Here is a 20,420-nt window from a genome sequence, read left to right as displayed (position 1 = left end):
CGTGAGCGGCAACCGAAAGAGGCGCCGATCCAATATTTAGTATAATAGTTTTTTTTTTTGCAAGTGGAATGTGCAAGGCTCCCTTCACTCATCATCAAAAGAGGGCTGATCAACGAAATCATACGTTTAAATCGATTTGTATACTAAGACAAAGGATTATTAATACCACAAAGTTTGAACTGTCACATGTATTCCATACCAATGCAAGAAACAATAGTCTAAACCCGGTGGTGTATTTTTCCCCGTCCTAGGAAATAGGAGTACTTCAAAACATCAAAGATTTTCTTTCGTCTTCGCTACATGTCCTTTGCGATGGGAATATTTCCTAGAATATGCTGCCAGCTGAAAAAGATATATAACAGCTAAGACTATTGCCTAAGCTAGAAGAACGAAAATATAGGATCTGTCTATTTGCCTAAAAGTGACGTTTAGCTTACCAGGACAATTGGTTAGGGAAGCAGCAAATGTCAAACGCGAACGAAAATGACAAAAAGAAAATCCAAATGCTCTTTCTTGGGCATCAGGTGACAAAACAGAAGAGCTCTAGGCAATTCACCTACGTTATGTGGACAATTAGATTATTCAGCGTAGCTTGTAGATACACACCATGTTGCAAATGGAATTAAAGAAAATTGCAACTTGAAGCGGCCTCTAAACTCTAAAGTATTTGCAATTTCCACTTTATAAATATAATATGATGGGTTTAGGCGTTGCATCAGCTCACTGTGTTGACTGCTCCCTAGTTTTTTATTTTTCTTGAAAAGGAAAGGATATTTTCCATCTGCCGACGCGAAAAAGTGGAGCTTAGTACGGCGTGACGCACGCTTCCCCCACTTTCTGCACCGAAGCATACGCACACTCAGACGGCAGCGCGATCGGCCATAAACGGAAGCAAGACCTTCGAAGCAAAGGCGCCCACGGGAGCACACAACCAGGGGACAGATACACTTCTGGTGACCTCCCTCCGACCGCCGACTGAATCTACCTCGCTTCGCGCCTCCGGTTCCGCGCCGGGCCCGCCGAATCGGAGCTCGGGATCGCCTCTTCCCGCGGCAATGGGGGCTGACTCCGAGGACGCCGTCAAGCAGCTCAGCCTCCTCATGGAGCAAGGTGCGTGCTTTCTTGCTGGAGGCGAAGCTCTGCGCCGTTTCTCGGTGTTTCTTTGCGATTCTTGAGGTGTTTCTGTGTTTCTGACTTCCCTTTTCTTGGTCCGGATCTTCACAGTGGAGACGCCGCTGAAGAGATCGTTTCAGGTATGGATCTGGGGGTGCCGTACAGCCATTTCGCTGGGAAAGCATGGATCTTGGTGTTGTTTCTGGTAGAATTTAGCCTATGCTGCCGGATCATAGCGTAGCTTAGCTAATTTTGTCGAGATTTGATCTGATTTGGGGAGGGAGAGTGAGCTACTCAGTGTATCGTTACTCCTTTGGAATTGCTAAATCAGCATAGATCAAAATGGGACAATTCGCTTCATCTCTGATGTTTTCGTGGTTAACACTTAATAGTACATGCTAGAGATATGGTGATGTAGCTATTACTGCTAGGCAAGTGCGTGCTTGGAGATGTTGCTTGATCTGTAACAAGTAGTATGTGCCATGTGAATTTGCTGCATTTCAATGGGTTGGTCAGGTTTGGTGGTGCCTGTCTGGCTGTCTGCTTGCCCTTGCCTAGTATGGTAGTTTCGCAGCTGTGTGTGCTCTATGGAGTTTGTTACAGTTTCATGGTTGACATGAGTTGGGAGTCCTGTGGATCAAGCTTTCGTATTCCACGATGAATGGAGTGGCAGAATCATGCTGATTCCCAGTTCGTTAACATGCTAAGTCAGTTTGGACATATTTGGGTTGACATCAATTGGGAGCCCCGTGGATCATGCTTCTGGTCCACAATGAGTTGAATGGCAAAATTGTGCTGATCTCTAGTCCATTAAGTGTGCTAAGTAGATTTGGACGTATTCAGGAGTCTGCATTTGATGTGCCATCTGTATACATTCGCAACTAGCTGCCATCTAGGAACTTTTGGTATCCTGCGGTGTGATCCACCCTTTCCATGTTTCATGTTAACCAAACTTGCAGCTAGGAGTCTGTAGACACGTGCTTCAACATAAACATATCTACTATGTTTACATTGCCAGTTTAAGATATGTTCGTAAATGTTTTACACATGTGCTAAGTCAGTTCCATTCATTGCTTGGCAATTCACTTATACTTCAACAAATAGGAAACCTGCAGAAACCAACAAGGGCTGTGATTATGATTGGTTAAACTGAAGCCCAGGTACTACTGGATTTGGCTAGTTCTACCGTTTCTGTCTGCTTTTTCATTTCATTTTATCTTTAGAAACCTACATTTTCTGATGGGAGTGAAAACTAGTTGTGTGTACACCCATGAACCCTCTCAAGAATGAACTCATCTGCTAGATTTTTCATGTAATCACTGCACCTAGAACTTGTGGAAATGGTGTAAAGCTGAGCTTTTCCTTCTATTTTTCTAGTGAAGGCTAACAAAAGAAATAAACCTTAAACTAGTGAAGCAGAACCAAATCCACCTAACCCATTTTGGAGGATTTATTCCAAAGCAGAAATTTCAAGATTATAGGAAGAGAACATCTAATGTAACTTCCAAAGCAGAAATTTCAAGATTATAGGAAGAGAACATCTAATGTAACTTCATGCTTTTGGGAGATCGCGATCAAGAACTGATGTTCTGTGGACCAAACCAGCCCTGTAATCTTTAATTGAATCTCATAAACCATCGTTAGAACAATAATCGATTATTAGTTGGTTCATCTCCACCTGTTTTAAATTTTGGTGGTCGCAAACATACTTTATAAGTTGCATTTGTCATAGGAGAATGTTCAGTGAATGGAGTCAGCATTCTGTTTATGATACATGCTTTTTTTCATAGTCGTGATTGCAGTAATTACGAACCTCCTACAGATACTACCTACGTTCATAGTGTTTTCATATCCTGGCTCTTTAGTCTGTAGTACTCATCACATGTCCATGTTGTGTATTCAAATGCATGACTATGGATATGACTACATTTTTCTCGGAAAAGATGGATTGCTACCTTCACTGCTGTGGCACTTTGATGTAATATGATTGTTTGATGATCATCGACTTAATCTGTGACTCATAGACTGATTCTGGGAAAACAAATCTAACCATATCTTGTTTATTTCAGAATGTGCACCAGGGTTATCCCAAAGAAACACTGATGCGTTTCCTTAAGGCTAGAGAGTGGAATGTATCAAAGGCTCATAAAATGGTAAGCTTTTATACAAAGTTTCCCAACAGTGGGTGAACTGCTTTCTGAAATTGACTACTAATATTGTTGTTTCTATAGATTGTAGATTCTTTGAATTGGAGGATTCAAAACGAAATTGATAGCGTGCTGGAGGTGAGTCACCCTCTCTAGAATATAATCCTGCCAGATGTTACCGGGTCAGAAAGCTACGGAAGAGCCCCTTATAGTTATACTGTTTTGATTGCCCCCCCCCCCCCCCCCCCCTCACACACACACACACACCACCATCACCAAAACCTAATCCTTTCTCATTTTAGTTATTTTATTTATTTATTTTAGTGCACCATATATCACTCCTGATAATCTACCTATTTCTGCAATGTTTCTTTAGCAAAATTCTTCACTTTTGCCGATCAATGTTTGCATTGTACATGTGCAGAGACCTATAGTCCCAGTAGACTTATACAGATCAATACGGGATTCACAACTTGTTGGCCTGTCAGGATACACAAAGGAGGTATAGCTGTTACTTCCAATAACTAAAATCTATGTGTCGGTTGAACGTTAGTTTCACAGTTATGCAAGATGCTTCTTACCTTTCTGAATTGATTATGAAGCAGTTATTTGTGTGTTTGAATTTTGAAATAGACATACCTTTTTATTGGTAAGTGTCCTGGGCCTGTTTGTTTGAGCTTCTCGTGCAGCTTCTGGAAAGCCAGAAGCCCAGAAAAGCTGAGTTTATATGGAAAGCTGAAAAACTCAGAAGCTTTCTAAGCCCAGAAAGCTAAAAACATCTTCTAAAAGGTATTGTTGGCTTTTCAGAACCAAAAGCCAGCAACAGCTTTTCAGAAAAGCTCCAAAAGGTGTAGCTCAAATAAACAGGCCCTAAGGTGTAAGGCCACTATATTCTTGTACTTAATTTGATCTAGCTACATGTTGAAATCCATCGAACAGAGTACTTCGAATTTTAATTTTTCACAAGTTATATAAGCTGAAAGAAGGTAGCACTGAAGAGGTTAAAGTTTTAACTTATGTTGATCGTCAAACTCCCATGGAGTGATGTCCTACTATCAGCAACACTGTAGCCAACCTTTTCTAGCTAGGGAAGGTGGGTAGTGCCATCCTAAGATCTCTAGTTTCAACGTATGATATAGCATCAAGATGATTTGCTCAAACACTGTCAAGTCAAGTCAACTATGATATAGTTGACTTGACAGTGTTTGATTATTAAGGACTGTAGGATCATAGGTGATGTTTTTTTCTTGGGAACTGTCGCAGTTGACCTGACAGTATATTGTTTTTAAGATATGTAGGATCTTATGTGATGTTTCTCACCTTTGAGTTTTGCTTTCTTAAAATATAGCAAGTCTGCTACCCCAGTTCTTTCATCTTTATTTCAATAAATCTTTGTTTCTCTCATTGGCAGGGTCTCCCAGTTTTTGCCATTGGTGTTGGACATAGCACATATGACAAAGCTTCGGTAATTGCCAGATGCTTGCTATATATTGATTAGGCTAGAACCGAAATCATGGAACTGGTTGCTTTTACTGTCTGCGGAAACATATATTTTTCAGAGGCTGATATAACCTTCAAACATAGTATCATAATCAGTTAGCTACCTAAATAATTCTCTTGTCCAACTATCTTGATTTATCTATGGCCCTATGCTTCCTTCTACTGAATTGAGTTTTCTTGACTAAAAATAGAGGTATTTTTGTCTCAGGTCCACTACTATGTGCAATCTCATATCCAAATTAACGAGTACCGTGATCGTATAATTTTGGTGAGTATCCAACAAAATGCTGTGAGTTTAATAGATTTCTTATGTTAACATATAAATTATTTCCTAATGTTTATCTGTACCACATTTAGCCTAGGCTGTCACAACAGTTCGGGCGTCCTGTTACCAGCTGTGTAAAAGTCCTGGATATGACTGGTTTGAAGCTATCAGCACTGAGCCAAATAAAGGTATGCTTTGTGACTATTAACCGAAACCGTACTTTTTCATGAGATCATACACAAATGAGTTAGTATTATTGTTTATGCATGTATGGATGTGTAAAATAATAACTTGGCTAATAAGCATATTCTTGTACTAGTAATTGAATAGAATATTGGAGTTATCTTTATCTTAACATCTTGTGTTCATGAAGAACAACTTCCTTGAACTTCCAACTCAGTTTTGTATACCATTCAAGCGAAGTGTTACACTGAAACCCCTGGACTAGTTTTTCACTTATTCCTTTTTTTTTGTTAAAAACATTGCAAGCCATGCTCATTACTTGTGTTACTTCTGGGTTTCAGTTGTGGTATGTTATTTTGTTGATATAGTTTTAATATGATTTACAGATGTTGACTTCCATATCGACAGTTGATGATCTGAATTACCCTGAAAAGACAGAGACCTATTATGTAGTTAATGTTCCGTACATATTTTCCGCCTGTTGGAAGGTACTATCGATTTTCCACTGATATTCTGGCCTAAGATTTTACTAGTGAGTTTTTAGAAAAACTGATGGCAGTTAATTTGAGTCTGCTGCCAGGTTGTGAAGCCCTTATTGCAGGAGAGGACCAAAAAGAAAGTTAAAGTTTTGAGTGGTTGTGGGAGAGATGAACTTCTAAAGGTAAATAACTGGAAAAATATTCTTCCCTCCTGTTGGTGACTTTTTCCACTTAGATCCTTCATTTCTGGTTGCAATAATATCACAAGTACCCTATATGGAAGGCCACAGAACATTTTTATTATTTTTTCCCTATGGTAAACAGTTGTGATGCTTGACTTTTGTAGATTATGGACTATTCATCACTCCCCCATTTCTGCCGCCGGGAGGGCTCCGGATCATCGAAGCATTCATCATCGGATGTCGACAATTGCTTCTCCCTCGACCATCCTTTCCACAAAGAACTTTATGGCCACATCAAGGAGCAAGCTTCGCACAGGGAGCTCATCAAGATGGGATCGTTGCACGTCAGCATCCCCGAGCCAGACCCAAACGACGCAAAGATCGTCGAGGTCATCCAGGCCGAGTTCCAGAAGATGGGTGAGCAGGACGGATCCACCAACGGCCACAAGGACTAGCACGCGCCGAGGCTGGCCATCGATCTCTGGAACGCCCTGCCCGGTGCCGCCCCGGTGACCTCTGATGAAATTGGCAATTGATGTCCATTCCGCTTTTCGGTTGACGGTCCCCAGTTGCCTGGGGAATATAGCAGCAAAGCCTTGCGCCTCCCATGGTGCAAGCTCGAGTTTATAGCTGGGGAGGCTGAGAGATAAACAAGTCGGTGTATATTAGATGGACATGGAGCTGCCATAAACACCTTTTTGCTAGTGTAACCCCGACATACATTTAGCTGGTATATGAGAGGCGATCCATGGAAGCGCCTTTTTTTTTCCCGCACAGTTTTTGCATATGCGTCATTTTTCAAAAGAAGTGTTTGGTGGATTGTGAATGATGACTTCTCTTTGCAGCTGTTTCTTACTCAAAAACCTCTCTGCAGTTCCAACAAAATGGCTTGTGAGGATGAGTTTGAGGGGACGGCAGCTGCAGCGCGGTGCTATCGCCGTCGCCGACAGCATAAACGCCGGCCGCAATTGCCCATCGCCGTCGCCGTCGCCGACAGGATATACGCCGCCGGCCGCAATTGCCCATGCGCGCCTGCAACTCAAGACTTGGGCAGCATGTGATCTCGACGAGATCGCACGGTTTGATCGCTGTGCGTGTTCGTAGAGCTGCGGCGGGGACCAAACCGTGGCCCATGGGCATCGTGTCCTCCCAGCCCCATGACCAGGAGGAGGAGGCCACGAAGGCGACCATCCCTCCCTCACCCGAACGCCGCGCCGCGACTCGGATCAGGACGCGTGCTATATATATGCTTCCTCAAAACGTTTATAAAATGTATTGGCCAAACGATGCAAAGTGAGCGCATCTGGTGTAGTGGTATCATAGTACCCTCCCACGGTACTGACCGGGGTTCGATTCCCCGGATGCGCAGTTACTTTTACTTTTTATGATTTTTTTTACTTTTTTACCTTTATTTAACTTCTTAATTAATTAATTCAATGTTATTTTATTTAACTTCTTAATTAATTCAATGTTCTTTTATGGTCTCGTGAGCACTCACTGCAAAGTCATAATGTTTTGGATGGAGGATTGTGGTTAGTCACGAGCAAAGTTTTTCTTTTCCATGTCGAATTGTGATTAGGGATTCGGGATTCCTTGTTTTGTATGATAAAAGTTGTCAGGAGCGGAAAGAGCAAGAAGGGCGCTTTTCGGCCTTCTTTTTCAGTTTTGTGATACAGATACCAAACCTTTGTGCAAGGAGCCAAGGACCAAAGGTGAAAGAAAAAATCACTGGCCCACGAGCTCTTCCAAAAGTCAGCCATGAGGGAGAAAAATGTTTGCCAATAATTCGTTTCTGCAGCTGCTGCAGCTAGACCACACTGTTACAGGCCTTGCTTTTCCGAAGGAACCCTTGGCTTTACAAAAAAGCAATGGCCGGTGAGCCACAGGAATCTGCTCGAGCAGTTCTTGTCACTGCAGGATTGAAACTAGCTTTCCAGTGAATCACTGCGGTAATTTTTTTACGGACCCGGTAAATTATTATGGTAAGCAAAGGATCAGAAAACCCTCTTGTTTGCAAGGCAGCATCAACCTTGGAAAGACTTGTTGGAAGCAGAAGCAGAAGATTATGAGGTTTTCCATCCTGTGCAAGTGATCCTTAACTTGAGCACATCAGCCTGTGCTTCTTCAGAGGTTGCATGCAGTGGCAGGCTTGTGGCCAACCGCCAACCAGGTCAGATGGATGCCTTGAGTGCCCTATGCTTACATAGGACAGTGATTCTACAGCTGCTTACTGGGGAAGAAAAGGCTCTAAATTGAAATTCATGTGTGTCCATGACAAGTAGTGCTGAATTATTGCCTCCACAAATTGTTTAGTAAAGTGAAAAGCATAAATACTGATTCAAAGATCCAAGTAGCAGTAATTCTCCAATATGAGTGGAAAGCTGGTGATTGGTGTATAAGGAGTTCTGTAAAAGAAAATGTACAAGGAGTTCACATCTGGAATTTTAGTCCTGATTGTTCAAATTGTGGGGAAACTAAAAAAAAGGTGAATTATTACAAGGACATGGTATAACCTTACAAGATTTCGTAAGGTAAAACAGGGGGAAATGAAATGCCGACCGAAGAGGTAAACTCGAAGTTTCAATATTTAAAAACATCATGCTGAACTATGAACCGTGAGGCTTGATTACTTTATACAGAAATGAGAAATGCATCTGGTACTCATTGCAAGGAGAACTAAAATCCTGACATGTGATCCTAATCATCCATTGAGTTTTCTATGAAGCTCCCGTCGAAAGAATCAGTGTTAATAAACTGCATGCACTTTTCCAGCCTCAAGCCTGGAGCAGCAGCGGCTAGCTCTTGATGAGCGCCACGAGCATCCAGTTCAAGAAGCATGGCCCTAACACACTATACAGTTTTGCAGCCATGCGTGCTAATCAATCTGCGGTCATGTTGCTAATGCTAGAAAAATCAATGTACATGGAAGAAGCGCGGCCGAGTACTGTACAATCCACCCCCATGCCCGAACTCTCTGCAAAATCGAAATTACGAATAATTAGGAAAAAAATGCACAAGTAATTAGTTAGTTCGAGCCACCAAGACGTTTGTTCATACTGCATTGAGACACCATCCAGCCCTTGAAAATTAGTTCAAGTACCAAATGGTGTGCCACACATCCCAATGCACCATGCCTGATGCTGGATGGTGCAACGGTGCACACACAGAACACAACTTGAGGAATGAGGACGCCAAAGATTCCAAGAAAATAAAACAAATAAAAGAAAAGCAAATCGAGATTCGTACCTTGAAGAACAACGGCGACGGTGGCGCGGAGGAGGGCACGAGCCCCTTGAGGCCGATGTTAATGGAGACGCTGCCGTCGGGCTTGAAGAGGCCGTAGTGCCTCTCGGTGGTGGGCCCGGGCTTGAGGTCCTCGTTGAAGAGCGCGAAGATGTAGGCCTTGGCGACCCGGTCGGGCCTGTAGGGCGTCCCCTTGCGCAGGAACAGCCGCTTCCTGAGGTTGCGGTTGTAGGTGACGGCGTTCACCATGCTGGCTCCGGCCTCGGTGGCGTCGCCGGCGGACGCCCAGCCGGTCTCCGCCACGCGCACCTCCATGCCCGGGTACCCGGCGGCCTCGAGCGCGAAGTAGGCGGCGTCGAGCTGGGCCTCGAACATGTTGTCGTAGTGGAGGTTGGTCTTGGGGTCGACGATGCCGGAGTTGGGCTTGAAGAGCGCGTAGTTGATGTCGATGTGGGAGGGGTCGCTCATGTAGGCGAGGAACGGGTAGGCGTTGACGTAGAAGGGCGCGCCGGTCCTGGAGAAAAAGTCGAGCAGCGGGCGGAGGTACACCATGAGGTCCTCGCGGAAGACGCAGGCCGACGGCGGGTAGGAGTTGGAGAAGACGGCCTCGGAGTGCGGCGTGGTGAGCTCGATGTCGCGGTCGAGGCGGAGCATCTTGAGCGCGTCGTGGACGTTGGCGACGGCGCCGACGAGCGCCTCGGCGAGCCCGGTGTCGCCGCCGCCGAGGACCTCGTTGCCGACGGTGATGCCGACGATCCGCGTGGACGGGTGGTACGGCTGCACGTTCTCGTTCAGCCAGTCCATGGCCTTGCTCGGGTTGGCGGCCATGTCCTTGAGGAACTCGTTGGGGATGGCCACCACCAGGTTGAGCCCGCTGCCGCGGAATGCGTCGAGCACCTTGTGGTCGGCGTCGTAGATCTTCACGTTGCGGATCCGGGCCAGCTTCAGCAGCCGCACCACGTCCTCCGGCGCCGGCAGGTTGTCGGCGATGCGCCCGTAGTTGATCCCGTACGTGCCCACGAACGAGCGGCTGTCTGCATCATAGCCACAGGCATGGTAAATCATGTGTCAATCCATGTTAAGCTCATCAAGAACACTAATCATTTTTTTTGCACCAAAAGAACCAACAGATTGATCAGCTAACCATGGTCGGAGCGGTGGGAGATGTTGGTGGTGGTGGCTTGAGCGTGGCAGCAGGGGAAGGCGAGGAGGCAGCAGCAGAGGAGCAGGAGCAGCCGGCGGCGCCCGTCGCCGGACTTCCACCGCGGCGACGACATCACCGCCGTCTCCCGGTGATGGCGTGGCGAGGAGCTTGGCGCGAGCAACGGCGGCGGGAGACGCGAGCGGAGGAGGAAGGTGTGGCGGCAGCGCGGGGGGCGGGCATTAGAGCAGGCGGGCGGCGTGCGGGGCACGTTGCGTGGGGCGCGGGGCATGGCGGCACGGCGGCCATGGAGCGCCCTCGCGCACGGTTAGATTAGTACTTCTCCCCCGCGCGCACGCCGGCGAGGTCGGCCGGTTGCTTGCCCGGCCGGGCTCGGTGGGTGGAGAGTGGTGGTACGGGTTGCCAAGAATGGAATGGCGGTGGGGGAGGGGGAATGGTATCCGGTCTCTTGCCTTGCCTTGCCTGTCCGCATGCGACGCTTCTGCCGCTGCCTCTGCTCCACTGCTCCGCCACCTGAGCGCTGCTGCGTCCTCTGCTCTTGCTCTGCAGAGTCTTCTACACTGACTTCCCTTGCCTTGGTGAGAAAAGGAGGGAGGAAGAAGACGAGAGGCTGCAGAGATCGATCCAAGGATTGGAAGAAAGCAGAGCAAGTGAATGGAGTGGAATGCTGACAGTGACGAGGTACTCCTTCCTACGTGATTGATCAGAGGCTCAGAGCAGGAACCGCGTCAGGGGATAACTAAGCATGGAGCAATGGCCATTATCAATCAGGTCGAAGAGGAGATCAGAGCTGAATCGACTTATGATGAACAAGTGCACTCCTGAATCCTGATGCTGATGGTGCAACTTACACCAAACCTGATGAGGGTGCCTTTGATCAAAGCACGTGTTTTATTTCCTCCAATTTCTAGGCAAATCGGGCACAAACCTTTCAGTCTCCACTTGGCCATGACCTGATATTTTTTTCTCAAAATAGCAAAAGTTGCATGACGTTTCTCCATGCTTTCTAGTTCAGTGCATGCTTTGCCCTTGCACATTTAGCCTTTGCAGTTTAAACAAAGTGTTGTAAAGAGTAGTGGTCTATCATCGATCATTCCAGCAATGGTCTTTCCGCACAGAACTGGCCAGGCGTCTGCTCTGCAACGAGTTCCCAGAAATTCAGGAAGACTAAATTTTGGTTGCAGCCATTAATCTGACCAGACGACACAACTTTGTGCATCAGCAAGGGGCGATGTGTGGCCTATGTTCCACTCGCGGAAAGTGACGAGACAGGCCTCTTAGATCCCGTGGGGAAGATATTCCATATTTCCATGCCTGCGTTATTCTCGTGAAAGGATAAACATTCTGATAAGGAGATAGTGGAAAAAGACACTAGGGGTTCTGTAATGGGCTCCAAAAGAAAAAGAAAAAAAACAGGATGCCAAGACTTCAGAGAAGTGTAATCAGCAGAAAGGATCACCCCAATAAAAGTATATAAACAAGTGTTGAACATATTTTGTAATCACATGATGGAAAGCCATGTCGGATCCACGTCAGCACAACTGATTTCCATAGAGAAGACTAGGAGGACCAAAATAGCAGAAAGGAAAGGCAAAAGGACGCAATTAAATAAGGTAAAAGAAAAAAAAAGGCTGCAATACAGTATATATGAAGCAATCATCACTTTCTTCTTCCCTCCCTTCGATCCAGTGGTGCTTGAACTACTACCTGATGGATGTAATCATGCAATTGGCCTTCCAAACCCTAGTTTGGACCCTGCAATGACTTATTGGAAACACTGCAAAAGTAGACATGTTTTGTTAGAATTTGCGCAAATGACCTTTCTCAGACATGTCATGCAAAGAGGAGGGGGAAATAAGAGAAAGAAATGACCAGTTGGGGGGGTTGGGTTGGGGGGGGGGGGGGGGGGGGGGGGGGGAGGCAAGATGGGATGGAGTGATGGACATTGGATGCACCTTCCCTGTCCCTGTCCCCACACTTCATTCTCAGCACCAGACAATCTACAGAGAAAGAAACTTGACCTCATCATTCTATGCTTATCAGGATAAAGAATCATCTGTGGCTATATATAAAAAAACACTGCAAAAGTAATATATCATCATGTATACATACATCGGATGAGATAGCATCGTCTTTCTAACCACAAAAAGTTTTGTGGTGCCCTGAAGACAAGCTTGCAGCTAAACCATAGCTGTTACAAACGAGCCGCCATGGACATACTCGTTTGACTACTGATGAGTGATGACTAGAGTAAGTCATTTTCTCAGAGGAAGGAGTGAATAGGAATTAGGAGCAGTGGGTGCCAATAATAGCAGTAGAAAGACTCGAAAAAAGCTCGAGGCTTGCGGGTTACTCAAGCTTGCTTTGTTCTAGGTTGGATTCGAGCTAAGGGCTAACCTCCGAAAGGGCAAAGCCCGCAAGCCTAACATAATCAAGATCGAATATTTTCATTAACAATTTTTCAAGCCTGTTTTTTCTATCTTTGGTCTTGCGAGTTACTCCATGCTAATTTTCAGGGCATTCCAAATTTTCAAACCTATTTTTATCTTGATGTTAAATCAGGTATCGAATTGACGTAATTACTGAGCTATTATTGAGCCAAGCTTCAAGCTAGCTTGTGACATACCGACTCAGTTATACTCAGGCCCATGGTGGCCCATACCTTGCTACTTGAGTCCGTATCAACGATCCAAATTAACCATTTTTATGCGCGAAACAAGGATGAAGACATATATAAATTGGACTTATCAACGCGCTCAATGATAGACTTTACACAGTCATTTCCAACATTTCACATAAACAGAGCACTTTCACTCTTAAGATTCACTAACTTTATACTTACTAACGTTGAGTTTTTTCTATCGAGATAATAAGTCCAACAATAAGGAAGAAATAAGCACATAGCTGGTACACGGATTGACCATCATCACCAAAATTCTATCCGATTAAATGCTCCTCTAACAAAGTTAAATGGAATATCTTAGGTTTAGAATCAATGGCTTCGTCACCTTAAAATGAAACAAATTCAATAGATCCTTAACCTAATGTTTAACCAAGGTTTACAGAGCATGTGTATCTCTTGCTACCTTACTTTTCTAATGACTACTGAGGTAATAGGATAGTATTTTTATCCAATACGCACTGTATCATATCATTATAGAAGAAAAGGTTAAGCTACACGCTACGACTACGGCCGTGCAATGTTGGATGTCGCACGTTGACACTACATAATGTGACAAGATATAGCATTAAAAAGAATAGCATGGTGAAAGCAAATCTAAGCATCGTAGACACATGAGATACTACCCATATCCTCTTATGGTAAAATTGAAATCATCAATCATTCTTTTGCTCCTTTTAATCCTACTACCTTGACCATAAAAGAGGTTGAGTGACGGCTTGAGTGGAATTAACCGTGCATTTAGTATTAGGAGGCGTTTATTTCGCACGATCTATCCTTTATCCTCTTCGGAGAACATAAGATTCCATTTTAAGATCTAAGGACAGGAGATCTTGAAAGGAGGAACTGGGGACAAAAAGGAAAAAGAAAACAGTAGGAAAACAAACGGAAAAAAGAAAACCATGAAAAGACAGCAAGATTGGAGACGAGTAACTACCTCCAGCCCAAACACAGTCACCACACCTACAACCCCCGCTGTCTCCTCCCCTTCCCTGCCACAATCGGCCCTTCTCCGCGGAAGCCGGCGAGCCGCCGCCTGCCCCATCTCCCCCGCCGCGCTCCTCCGCACTGCCATTCCCCATCACTCCCCTCGGGTGGAGGTAAAGAAGCGATCTTTCCACCTTCTCCCGCCCCCTCCGGCCCCGTAGTTGCCACCGGCATTTCTTGCGCGGTTGCTCGGCCAGATCTGCGCGCATTTGGCGTATCTCAGGCGTAGATCTCGCTTGTACCTCGTTTCCCTCGGCGGGGTGCGTCGGTGGCAGCTTGGTTGAGATGGAGGACGTGGTCGATGACGTCATCGACGCAAGGGGTCCGGCGGTGGCCGTCGAGGATGGGGCCAGTGGGAAGCCTGCATTGCCTAGCTTAGGGGTCCATGGTGAGGAAGAGCATGAGGGGAAAGGCAATGAGGATAACTCAGGGGAGAGCGAGGTGATCAACCCACCCGAAGAGGCCGGCGGGGAGGCCACCTCGCCCCCGGAGAGCAGGAAGCCTCGTCTTTCCAATGTGAGCTCTTGACGGTGATGTCTTGTAATGCTTCAGTGGCAATCTTGTACATATCGGTAGGATAATGGTACCTTGTGCAATTGTGCTGATTGGCATTTCCTACGTGATGTATGTTTAGGGGAACAAAGGTCATGGACCTAAGGCTGTCAAGTCTAAGAGCCCAAGGAGTGGAGATGAAGGTCAGGCAAGGAGAAGAACTCCCAATACTTCTCTTCCTAAGGCAGCCGTTGCCCGGGTATCCAATGGTGATGCTGGTGTCGGTAGTAATGTAAGCAGTTTACATGATGATGCACACTGTTTTAATATCTTCATTCTTCTCTAGTTATGGATATCTGGAATCAGCTTCCTGCCCAATCCAGTTGGATCTTATATGTTTTGTTTCGCTTTTATCAGAAAGCTGTCAAGAATGAGTCTCACCCATCGTCCAAGGATGCAGCATTGCTGGATGACTCCAAGTAAGTTGTTTGTTTCCTTTCTGTTTGTATCTGTCTATTAAATCAGAATAATCTGGAAAAGGAAGAAACATAGTAATAGACTAATGGTATATTGGTTTAAACACCTCAAAATGGAGATGTTCAGCACAAACCATGCTATTTTCGAACTATTCCAGACAAGAATCCCCTCTTCGTTGTGTTCAGTGTTTGTTCACATTGACTCATCATCATTCCCTGAGTAGGCATAGTAGATGCACTCCATAGCTATTTTCGAATAAAATTATCTAATACAGCTATATATGTTCAAAGGGTCACTTATGCTATTTATGTTCAACCCACTAAAATCCAGGGAGAAAAGCAAAACTCAAAAGTCATCAGGCCAGCACTCTTCCATCAAGAGAGATGAAGAAGAGTCCAACTGTGAGAGTACAAAGCCTCGAAAAGTTGGCAGCACTCCTTCATATGGCTTCACCTTCAAGTGCGATGAGAGATCGGAAAAAAGGCGTGAGGTAAAATTTTTGTTTAGCTATTTTATTTGCTGATCTATTTTGAAATATGTATATTGTCTGTTTTGTTTACCCAATTCTTCAATCAAATAGTTCTATTCGAAGCTTGAGGAGAAGATTCATGCACGAGAGTTAGAAATAAGCAATTTGCAAGCTAAATCAAAGGTATTCTTATTTGCCCTTCTTTTGGGTGCTGCTTTCCCTTATCACATCTTTTATGTTGCTTGCTGATATTTTTTTTCTTTAAAATGCACAGGAAAATGAAGAAGCAGAACTCAAAATGCTGCGAAAGAGTTTGAATTTCAAGGCAACACCAATGCCAAGCTTTTACAAGGAACCAACTCCTGCGAAGGTTGAACTGAAAAAGGTAATTTAGTGATTATGACTCATGGCTAGCTATAGTCTCTTATACTTTCAGTGAACTTGTGACTGATATGCCTTATGAGCATGTGTGGAGTCATCACATTCACTCATGCAGCATGATTCTATTGGTTATAATCATCCACTGCCTTTCTTGCCATTTCAAAATATGTATTTCACAGAAATCTTTTAGAAAAAGGAGGTGAAGTTGAAACTACCTTATAGTTTAGGTGGAACCTGGAAACCTTGAATTATCATGATAACATAAAACTCTGTTATCTGGAGGGAGGTGGTTAACTGCAGTTGGGTATTTTGTTTTTCTCTATTTACATATGTAGGGAATGTTCTGTTCTCGATCATCTTGAGTGGCAGAACTTGTACAGGGCCTTGACATGAATAATACAACTATACAAGAACACTCTACTCTCGGCTGACTGGTCTGGTTTCATAGCATCCACACTAATTAAGTAATATTTATTGCCAATCGGGACACACTACTTAAATAAAGTTAATCTCTTGCTGACAATGACAGAGATTTGACAGTTGCATTAGTGACTAGCAACTCTCTTTAAGTCCTTGTATATTTGACATGGTTCAACTTGTCATCATTCTTCGCGCTTCGCTAATATGATTGGTTACTCCAAATATGGCATTCGTTATTAGACAAGCACATGACACAGCACCAGACAACCTTGTCAAAAATGGACGGGAAGCAAAATTATTCATATGGCCAGCACTCAGCAATTATCAAGCCAGATGAGATAATCAAATGCATCTTACTAATTCAGTTGTGATACGTGTGGTAGAAGACACCTTTCTTTTCTCTACATGTATATATATTAGTAATGGCCAAATATGGAGTTTTTATTTTCAAACAAACTTTCTGTGTTCCAGCTTTGACATGGACATGTGGTAATATATTACTCACTGTATGCTGGTATTTGTTGTAGATCCCCCCAACTAGAGCAAAATCACCAAAGCTTGGTCGTTCTAAAAACAAGTCCACATCAGAGGCTGAAGAAAATACCACGCCGGACCAACCTGCCCGTTTGAGCCTCGAGGAAAAGGTTTCTCAAAATGGTGTGAAAAAATCAACTCCATCACATTCAGCAAAGAAGCCCCAGAGGAAGTCACTCCCCAGATTGCCATCAGAGGAAACTGGTACGCTTGATGCCGCAGCAAGCTCATCACCTGCGAGGCAGCTAAAGAGCACCAAACCAGCTCAAGAGACAGTCAGCTGCAGGGCAGCTACAAGGAGCTGAGATGAAGACAGATTCCGTTCAGGGGCCGATCCAAGCTGGAGCTAATCCTGATGAACAGATTGCCGTTTAGCGAAAATCACGGTGAGCAAACCAACTGAGAATTGTCATGGATGGTGTGCCTCGGAAGCTTTGTATGATATTGTGCTTGTCTGCTAGAGTAACTTGTGACCTGTACTATGCTACATGTGATGTACTCCTGTTTCGTTTTCCTGGAGTTGAGCCTGTATGCTGCTTGTCTAGATAGCTTCTGTTCATAATCTACAGGTACTTATTCGTTTGAAGTTTGTCGCAAGGGAAAATGATAACTTACTAATTCAAGTGCCTGCAAACCATAACATACTAATCCTCAGTGGTCCTGCTTTAATATTCAGAGTTTTCTACTAGGCTACGGCAAGAGAACACTGTGCCTAACACTGTGCACTAGAGTTTCGTATTCGTGGGCCCTCATCATGGGCTTGACCAGAGTGGGCTGCCGGCCCATTGGATGAGAAGCGCGTGTATTTTCAGGAGAGGTTATATGCATCAGTGCATGCACCGTAATAATTAAATGAATGGTTGTGTGCATAATCTTAGTCTGAGGCCGTAATAATGAAGTGTGCATGTCTCATGCAGAGATTAAAATAAATTTTCCTTGTAAAAAAAAAGGGTCAGGCGCATTGGTTTCTGAATGTAACCTCTCCTGCTAATCCTTTGTTCACTCTTTTTTGAAGGTAAATGTTGCTTCCAAGTGATTTTAGCACAAGAAAATCTGTTTATCTGATTGTCTTGCTGTCCACAAGGCCTCCTACTGCGTGAAGAAAGGGACCAAGTATCTGATGCAGCAGGGATAGGCTAAACGCATACGCAAGGGAGAGAAACGACCAGTTACTACTGCCACTCAAGTCAATGTTACACAGGGAAATTTTCTTTGGCTATATACACTCTTGTCAGTGTAGCGGCCGGATGTTTTTCCCTTATCTAAATAACACAGGGAAATTTTCTGTGGATCAACCAAGGTCTTAGCTTCAACACATGCTGATGCTGATGACATGGTACATGAAGCTACGGCATCATCTTGAACACCAAACCAGCTGCGTGCCTGCAGCCTGAACAGCATGGCCAGCACTGAATTGAAGGATGATGTTACTTCTGTCCTGCTGCATGATGCCATGGAGCTCCTCCAACTCCAATAACAGAGAGTGGACAGAGAGCCAGTGCGAACACAAAGACAGGTTCAACCGTGACGAATAGTCAATGTGATCAAGCCTCGCCCTTGCGGACTGCAACGCTTCAAGGTTTGCTTTCGGATGTAGCAGTATGCTTGGCTAAGTACCTGGCAGATTCTGATGAGAGAGAGATTCTTTAAAAGCATCATTCAGTTCAGCCAAAAGGCGAAAACTGACGAGGAAAGAGAGACAATTCACTCGTACTCAACATGTTATACAAAATGCGCGAGAAGACTGGCAAAGCATACTGCTACATAGCATGGCTCAAAACCATTCTACACCACCGATGATAGCCACCCTGACCAGCGCGGAGCTTCTGCAAGCTCAGGCACAGCTTTGGTGCCACACCTTCGGCTACCTCAAATCCATGGCGCTGCAAAGCGCGATCAAGCTTGGGATCCCCACCGCCATCCACCGCTGTGGCGGCGCCGCCTCCCTGTCCGAGCTGCACGTGGCTCTTCCGGTTCCCGCAAGCAAACGGCCATGCCTGTCTCGCCTCATGAAGCTGTTGATCGCCATGGGAGTATTCGGAGAGGGCGAGCCAGGCGTGTACTCTCTCACCCCGGTATCTCGCCTCCTTGTGGAAGATGTCGACGACAGCCAGACATGCCTGTCGCAGTTCACAGCCATGGCCACTTCACCATTCCACTTCGCGGCGTCTCAACGCCTGCCCGAGTGGCTGAAGAATGAGGACGATGCCGCTGCGGAGACACCGTTCATGATGGCGCATGGAGCAGGGTTTTTCGGCTGCACGAGCCGTGACTTGGAGTTCAGTGAGCTGTTCAACGAGGCGATGGGCGCGGAAATCGTCGTGCGTGAGTGCGCTGAGGTGTTCGCCGGGGTGACATCTCTGGTCGATGTCGGAGGCGGGGACGGGACCACGGTGAAAGCTATTGCAAAGGCCTTCCCACACGTGAGGTGCTCGGTGTTGGAGCTTCCGCAGGTGGTTGACGGCGTGCCGGTTGATGGCACGGTTGAGTTTGTTGCAGGTGACATGATGGAGTTCATCCCTCCAGCTGATGTTGTGTTACTCAAGGTACGAGTGTGGCCATGGAATAGTACCTACTAATTGTGTTTATCTTAGTTTTTTCTTCATCCAGGCATACGTTTTTTGTTTAGTACAGTCTGTGATATACAAAGTTTAGTGTTGATGTTATTTTGCAACACTTGATTCAGTTATGCGATTAGCAATCTTTCTTGTTACAGTTTGTGCTGCATAATTGGAGTGACGAGGATTGTGTTACAATCTTAGAGCGATCAAACACTACTAGAAAAATGAGCATTCGTCCCGAGTCTCAGTACCGGTTGCATTTTCGCCCGGTATTAATGTGAGCGTTAGTACCGGGTCTTACGGATAGTCCCCGAAGAGCCCCCTTTGACCCCCTTTAGTAGCGGGTGGGAATCCCACCCGATACTAATGTGCCTCCACCCACCGCCACTGCCTGATCCATCCACTTCTTTATCCGTCTTCACCTACCCCTCCTCTATCTCTCTTCTCTCTCAATCTCTCCTCTTCCTCACCCAGCCTCCTCTTCCTTAGCTTCCTCCTCCTCCTCTACCTCCTCCTCACCCGGCACCCTCACCCTCATGGCGGGCGGCGGGAGCGGCGGCGACGGTGGGGGTGGAGGGGTGGCGGGAGCAGCGGCGACGGCGGAGGGTGGGAGCGGCGGCGACGGCGGAGGGAGTGGCGGCAATGGCGGAGGGCGGGAGCCGCGGCGGGGCGGAGGCGAAGGCAGAGCGGGCGGCGGCAGGCGACTGGAGGGGGCCGGTGGCGGGGGCCGGCGGATTTTCTTTTTCTTTACTCTTTTAACTAGGATCGTGCCCGTGCGTTGCTACAGGCAAAACAAATTTCATCTATAAGCATTAAATATTATCGTGTGAAATATTTACTTCGAAATACCCCCAATGTGAAACAAAAAATGAATTTGCAATGAGTAATAACATAAGTACGCTTGATGCTCTTTATCTCGAGTTGCAAAAGAATAATCATGTGACCAATTCCCAAACAATATATGGCAGTTAACCACCTTTACATCGTCTTCGTTTCTAGCAAGGTCTAACGGCGACTTAAACTCAACATTGGATATGTCACCGTATGTACTCAAAATGGGACGTGGATATTTTATACTGCGCAGTCGTCCTGTGGAAATGAGAAAGAGTATGCCGTTCCATTCATCAGATTCCAGTCAAGAGACG

The 20,420-nt window shown here is 45.5% G+C and overlaps 4 protein-coding genes and 1 non-coding gene across 8 annotated transcripts; 4 read left to right on the top strand and 1 right to left on the bottom strand.

Annotated features, from left to right (window-relative positions):
• Nucleotides 1-835: 835 nt before the first annotated feature.
• LOC117848177 (phosphatidylinositol/phosphatidylcholine transfer protein SFH2) lies at nt 836-6,645 on the top strand. Of its 3 annotated transcripts, XM_034729517.2 has the most exons (11): nt 836-1,110; nt 1,225-1,253; nt 3,183-3,266; nt 3,345-3,398; nt 3,685-3,762; nt 4,672-4,725; nt 4,969-5,028; nt 5,118-5,213; nt 5,595-5,696; nt 5,789-5,869; nt 6,034-6,645. In XM_034729517.2, the coding sequence occupies exons 1-11, from the start codon at nt 1,056-1,058 to the stop codon at nt 6,322-6,324; spliced, it is 984 nt and encodes a 327-aa protein (XP_034585408.1). In that variant the 5' UTR covers nt 836-1,055; the 3' UTR covers nt 6,325-6,645. The 3 variants fall into 3 exon arrangements, with proteins under 3 accessions (XP_034585408.1, XP_072147556.1, XP_034585401.1); XM_072291455.1 differs by lacking the exons at nt 836-1,110; nt 1,225-1,253 and adding an exon at nt 2,212-2,273; XM_034729510.2 differs by lacking the exons at nt 836-1,110; nt 1,225-1,253 and adding an exon at nt 2,284-3,091.
• A 521-nt stretch (nt 6,646-7,166) lies between these two features.
• Nucleotides 7,167-7,237, top strand: TRNAG-CCC (transfer RNA glycine (anticodon CCC)). The gene has a single exon. It is a non-coding gene; the product is annotated as a tRNA-Gly (tRNA).
• A 1,234-nt stretch (nt 7,238-8,471) lies between these two features.
• On the bottom strand, nt 8,472-11,001 carry LOC117848166 (glucan endo-1,3-beta-glucosidase 14). Of its 2 annotated transcripts, none has more exons than XM_072291454.1 (3): nt 10,732-11,001; nt 9,116-10,146; nt 8,472-8,843 (listed from the first exon to the last, which is right to left on the bottom strand). In XM_072291454.1, the coding sequence occupies exons 2-3, from the start codon at nt 9,938-9,940 to the stop codon at nt 8,760-8,762; spliced, it is 909 nt and encodes a 302-aa protein (XP_072147555.1). In that variant the 5' UTR covers nt 9,941-10,146; nt 10,732-11,001; the 3' UTR covers nt 8,472-8,759. The 2 variants fall into 2 exon arrangements, with proteins under 2 accessions (XP_072147555.1, XP_034585391.1); XM_034729500.2 differs by having other exon boundaries at nt 10,257-10,870.
• Nucleotides 11,002-13,875: 2,874 nt separating this feature from the next.
• LOC117859169 (protein WVD2-like 5) lies at nt 13,876-17,258 on the top strand. Its single transcript, XM_034742374.2, has 7 exons — nt 13,876-14,457; nt 14,576-14,725; nt 14,851-14,912; nt 15,241-15,400; nt 15,491-15,562; nt 15,654-15,764; nt 16,708-17,258. Exons 1-7 carry the CDS (start codon nt 14,227-14,229, stop codon nt 17,017-17,019), a joined length of 1,098 nt encoding a protein of 365 aa, XP_034598265.1. The 5' UTR covers nt 13,876-14,226; the 3' UTR covers nt 17,020-17,258.
• Nucleotides 17,259-18,510: 1,252 nt separating this feature from the next.
• LOC117847802 (flavonoid O-methyltransferase-like protein Os11g0303600) lies at nt 18,511-19,293 on the top strand. Its single transcript, XM_034729091.1, has one exon. It carries the CDS (start codon nt 18,511-18,513, stop codon nt 19,291-19,293), a length of 783 nt encoding a protein of 260 aa, XP_034584982.1.
• Nucleotides 19,294-20,420: the final 1,127 nt, after the last annotated feature.

Source organism: Setaria viridis, chromosome 1 (genome assembly GCF_005286985.2).
Source record: "Setaria viridis chromosome 1, Setaria_viridis_v4.0, whole genome shotgun sequence".
Lineage (NCBI taxonomy): Eukaryota > Viridiplantae > Streptophyta > Magnoliopsida > Poales > Poaceae > Setaria > Setaria viridis.
The sequence above is the reverse complement of the archived record's forward strand: the minus strand, read 5'-3'. Positions and strand labels throughout refer to the sequence as shown.

Bases quoted from the DNA above. Each gene is read 5' to 3' on its own strand.
- LOC117848177 (XM_034729510.2), top strand. From the start codon at position 2,888: ATGCTTTTTTTCATAGTCGTGATTGCAGTAATTACGAACCTCCTACAG. The intron at 3,399-3,684 runs GTGAGTCACCCT...GTACATGTGCAG, and splicing joins AAATTGATAGCGTGCTGGAG to AGACCTATAGTCCCAGTAGA. The intron at 5,697-5,788 runs GTACTATCGATT...GTCTGCTGCCAG, and splicing joins TATTTTCCGCCTGTTGGAAG to GTTGTGAAGCCCTTATTGCA.
- LOC117859169 (XM_034742374.2), top strand. From the start codon at position 14,227: ATGGAGGACGTGGTCGATGACGTCATCGACGCAAGGGGTCCGGCGGTG. The intron at 15,401-15,490 runs GTAAAATTTTTG...TCAATCAAATAG, and splicing joins GATCGGAAAAAAGGCGTGAG to TTCTATTCGAAGCTTGAGGA. The intron at 15,563-15,653 runs GTATTCTTATTT...TAAAATGCACAG, and splicing joins ATTTGCAAGCTAAATCAAAG to GAAAATGAAGAAGCAGAACT.
- LOC117848166 (XM_034729500.2), bottom strand. From the start codon at position 10,545: ATGCCCCGCGCCCCACGCAACGTGCCCCGCACGCCGCCCGCCTGCTCT. The intron at 10,147-10,256 runs GTTAGCTGATCA...GCTATGATGCAG, and splicing joins CTCCCACCGCTCCGACCATG to ACAGCCGCTCGTTCGTGGGC. The intron at 8,844-9,115 runs GTACGAATCTCG...TCGATTTTGCAG, and splicing joins CGTCGCCGTTGTTCTTCAAG to AGAGTTCGGGCATGGGGGTG.
- LOC117847802 (XM_034729091.1), top strand. From the start codon at position 18,511: ATGATAGCCACCCTGACCAGCGCGGAGCTTCTGCAAGCTCAGGCACAG.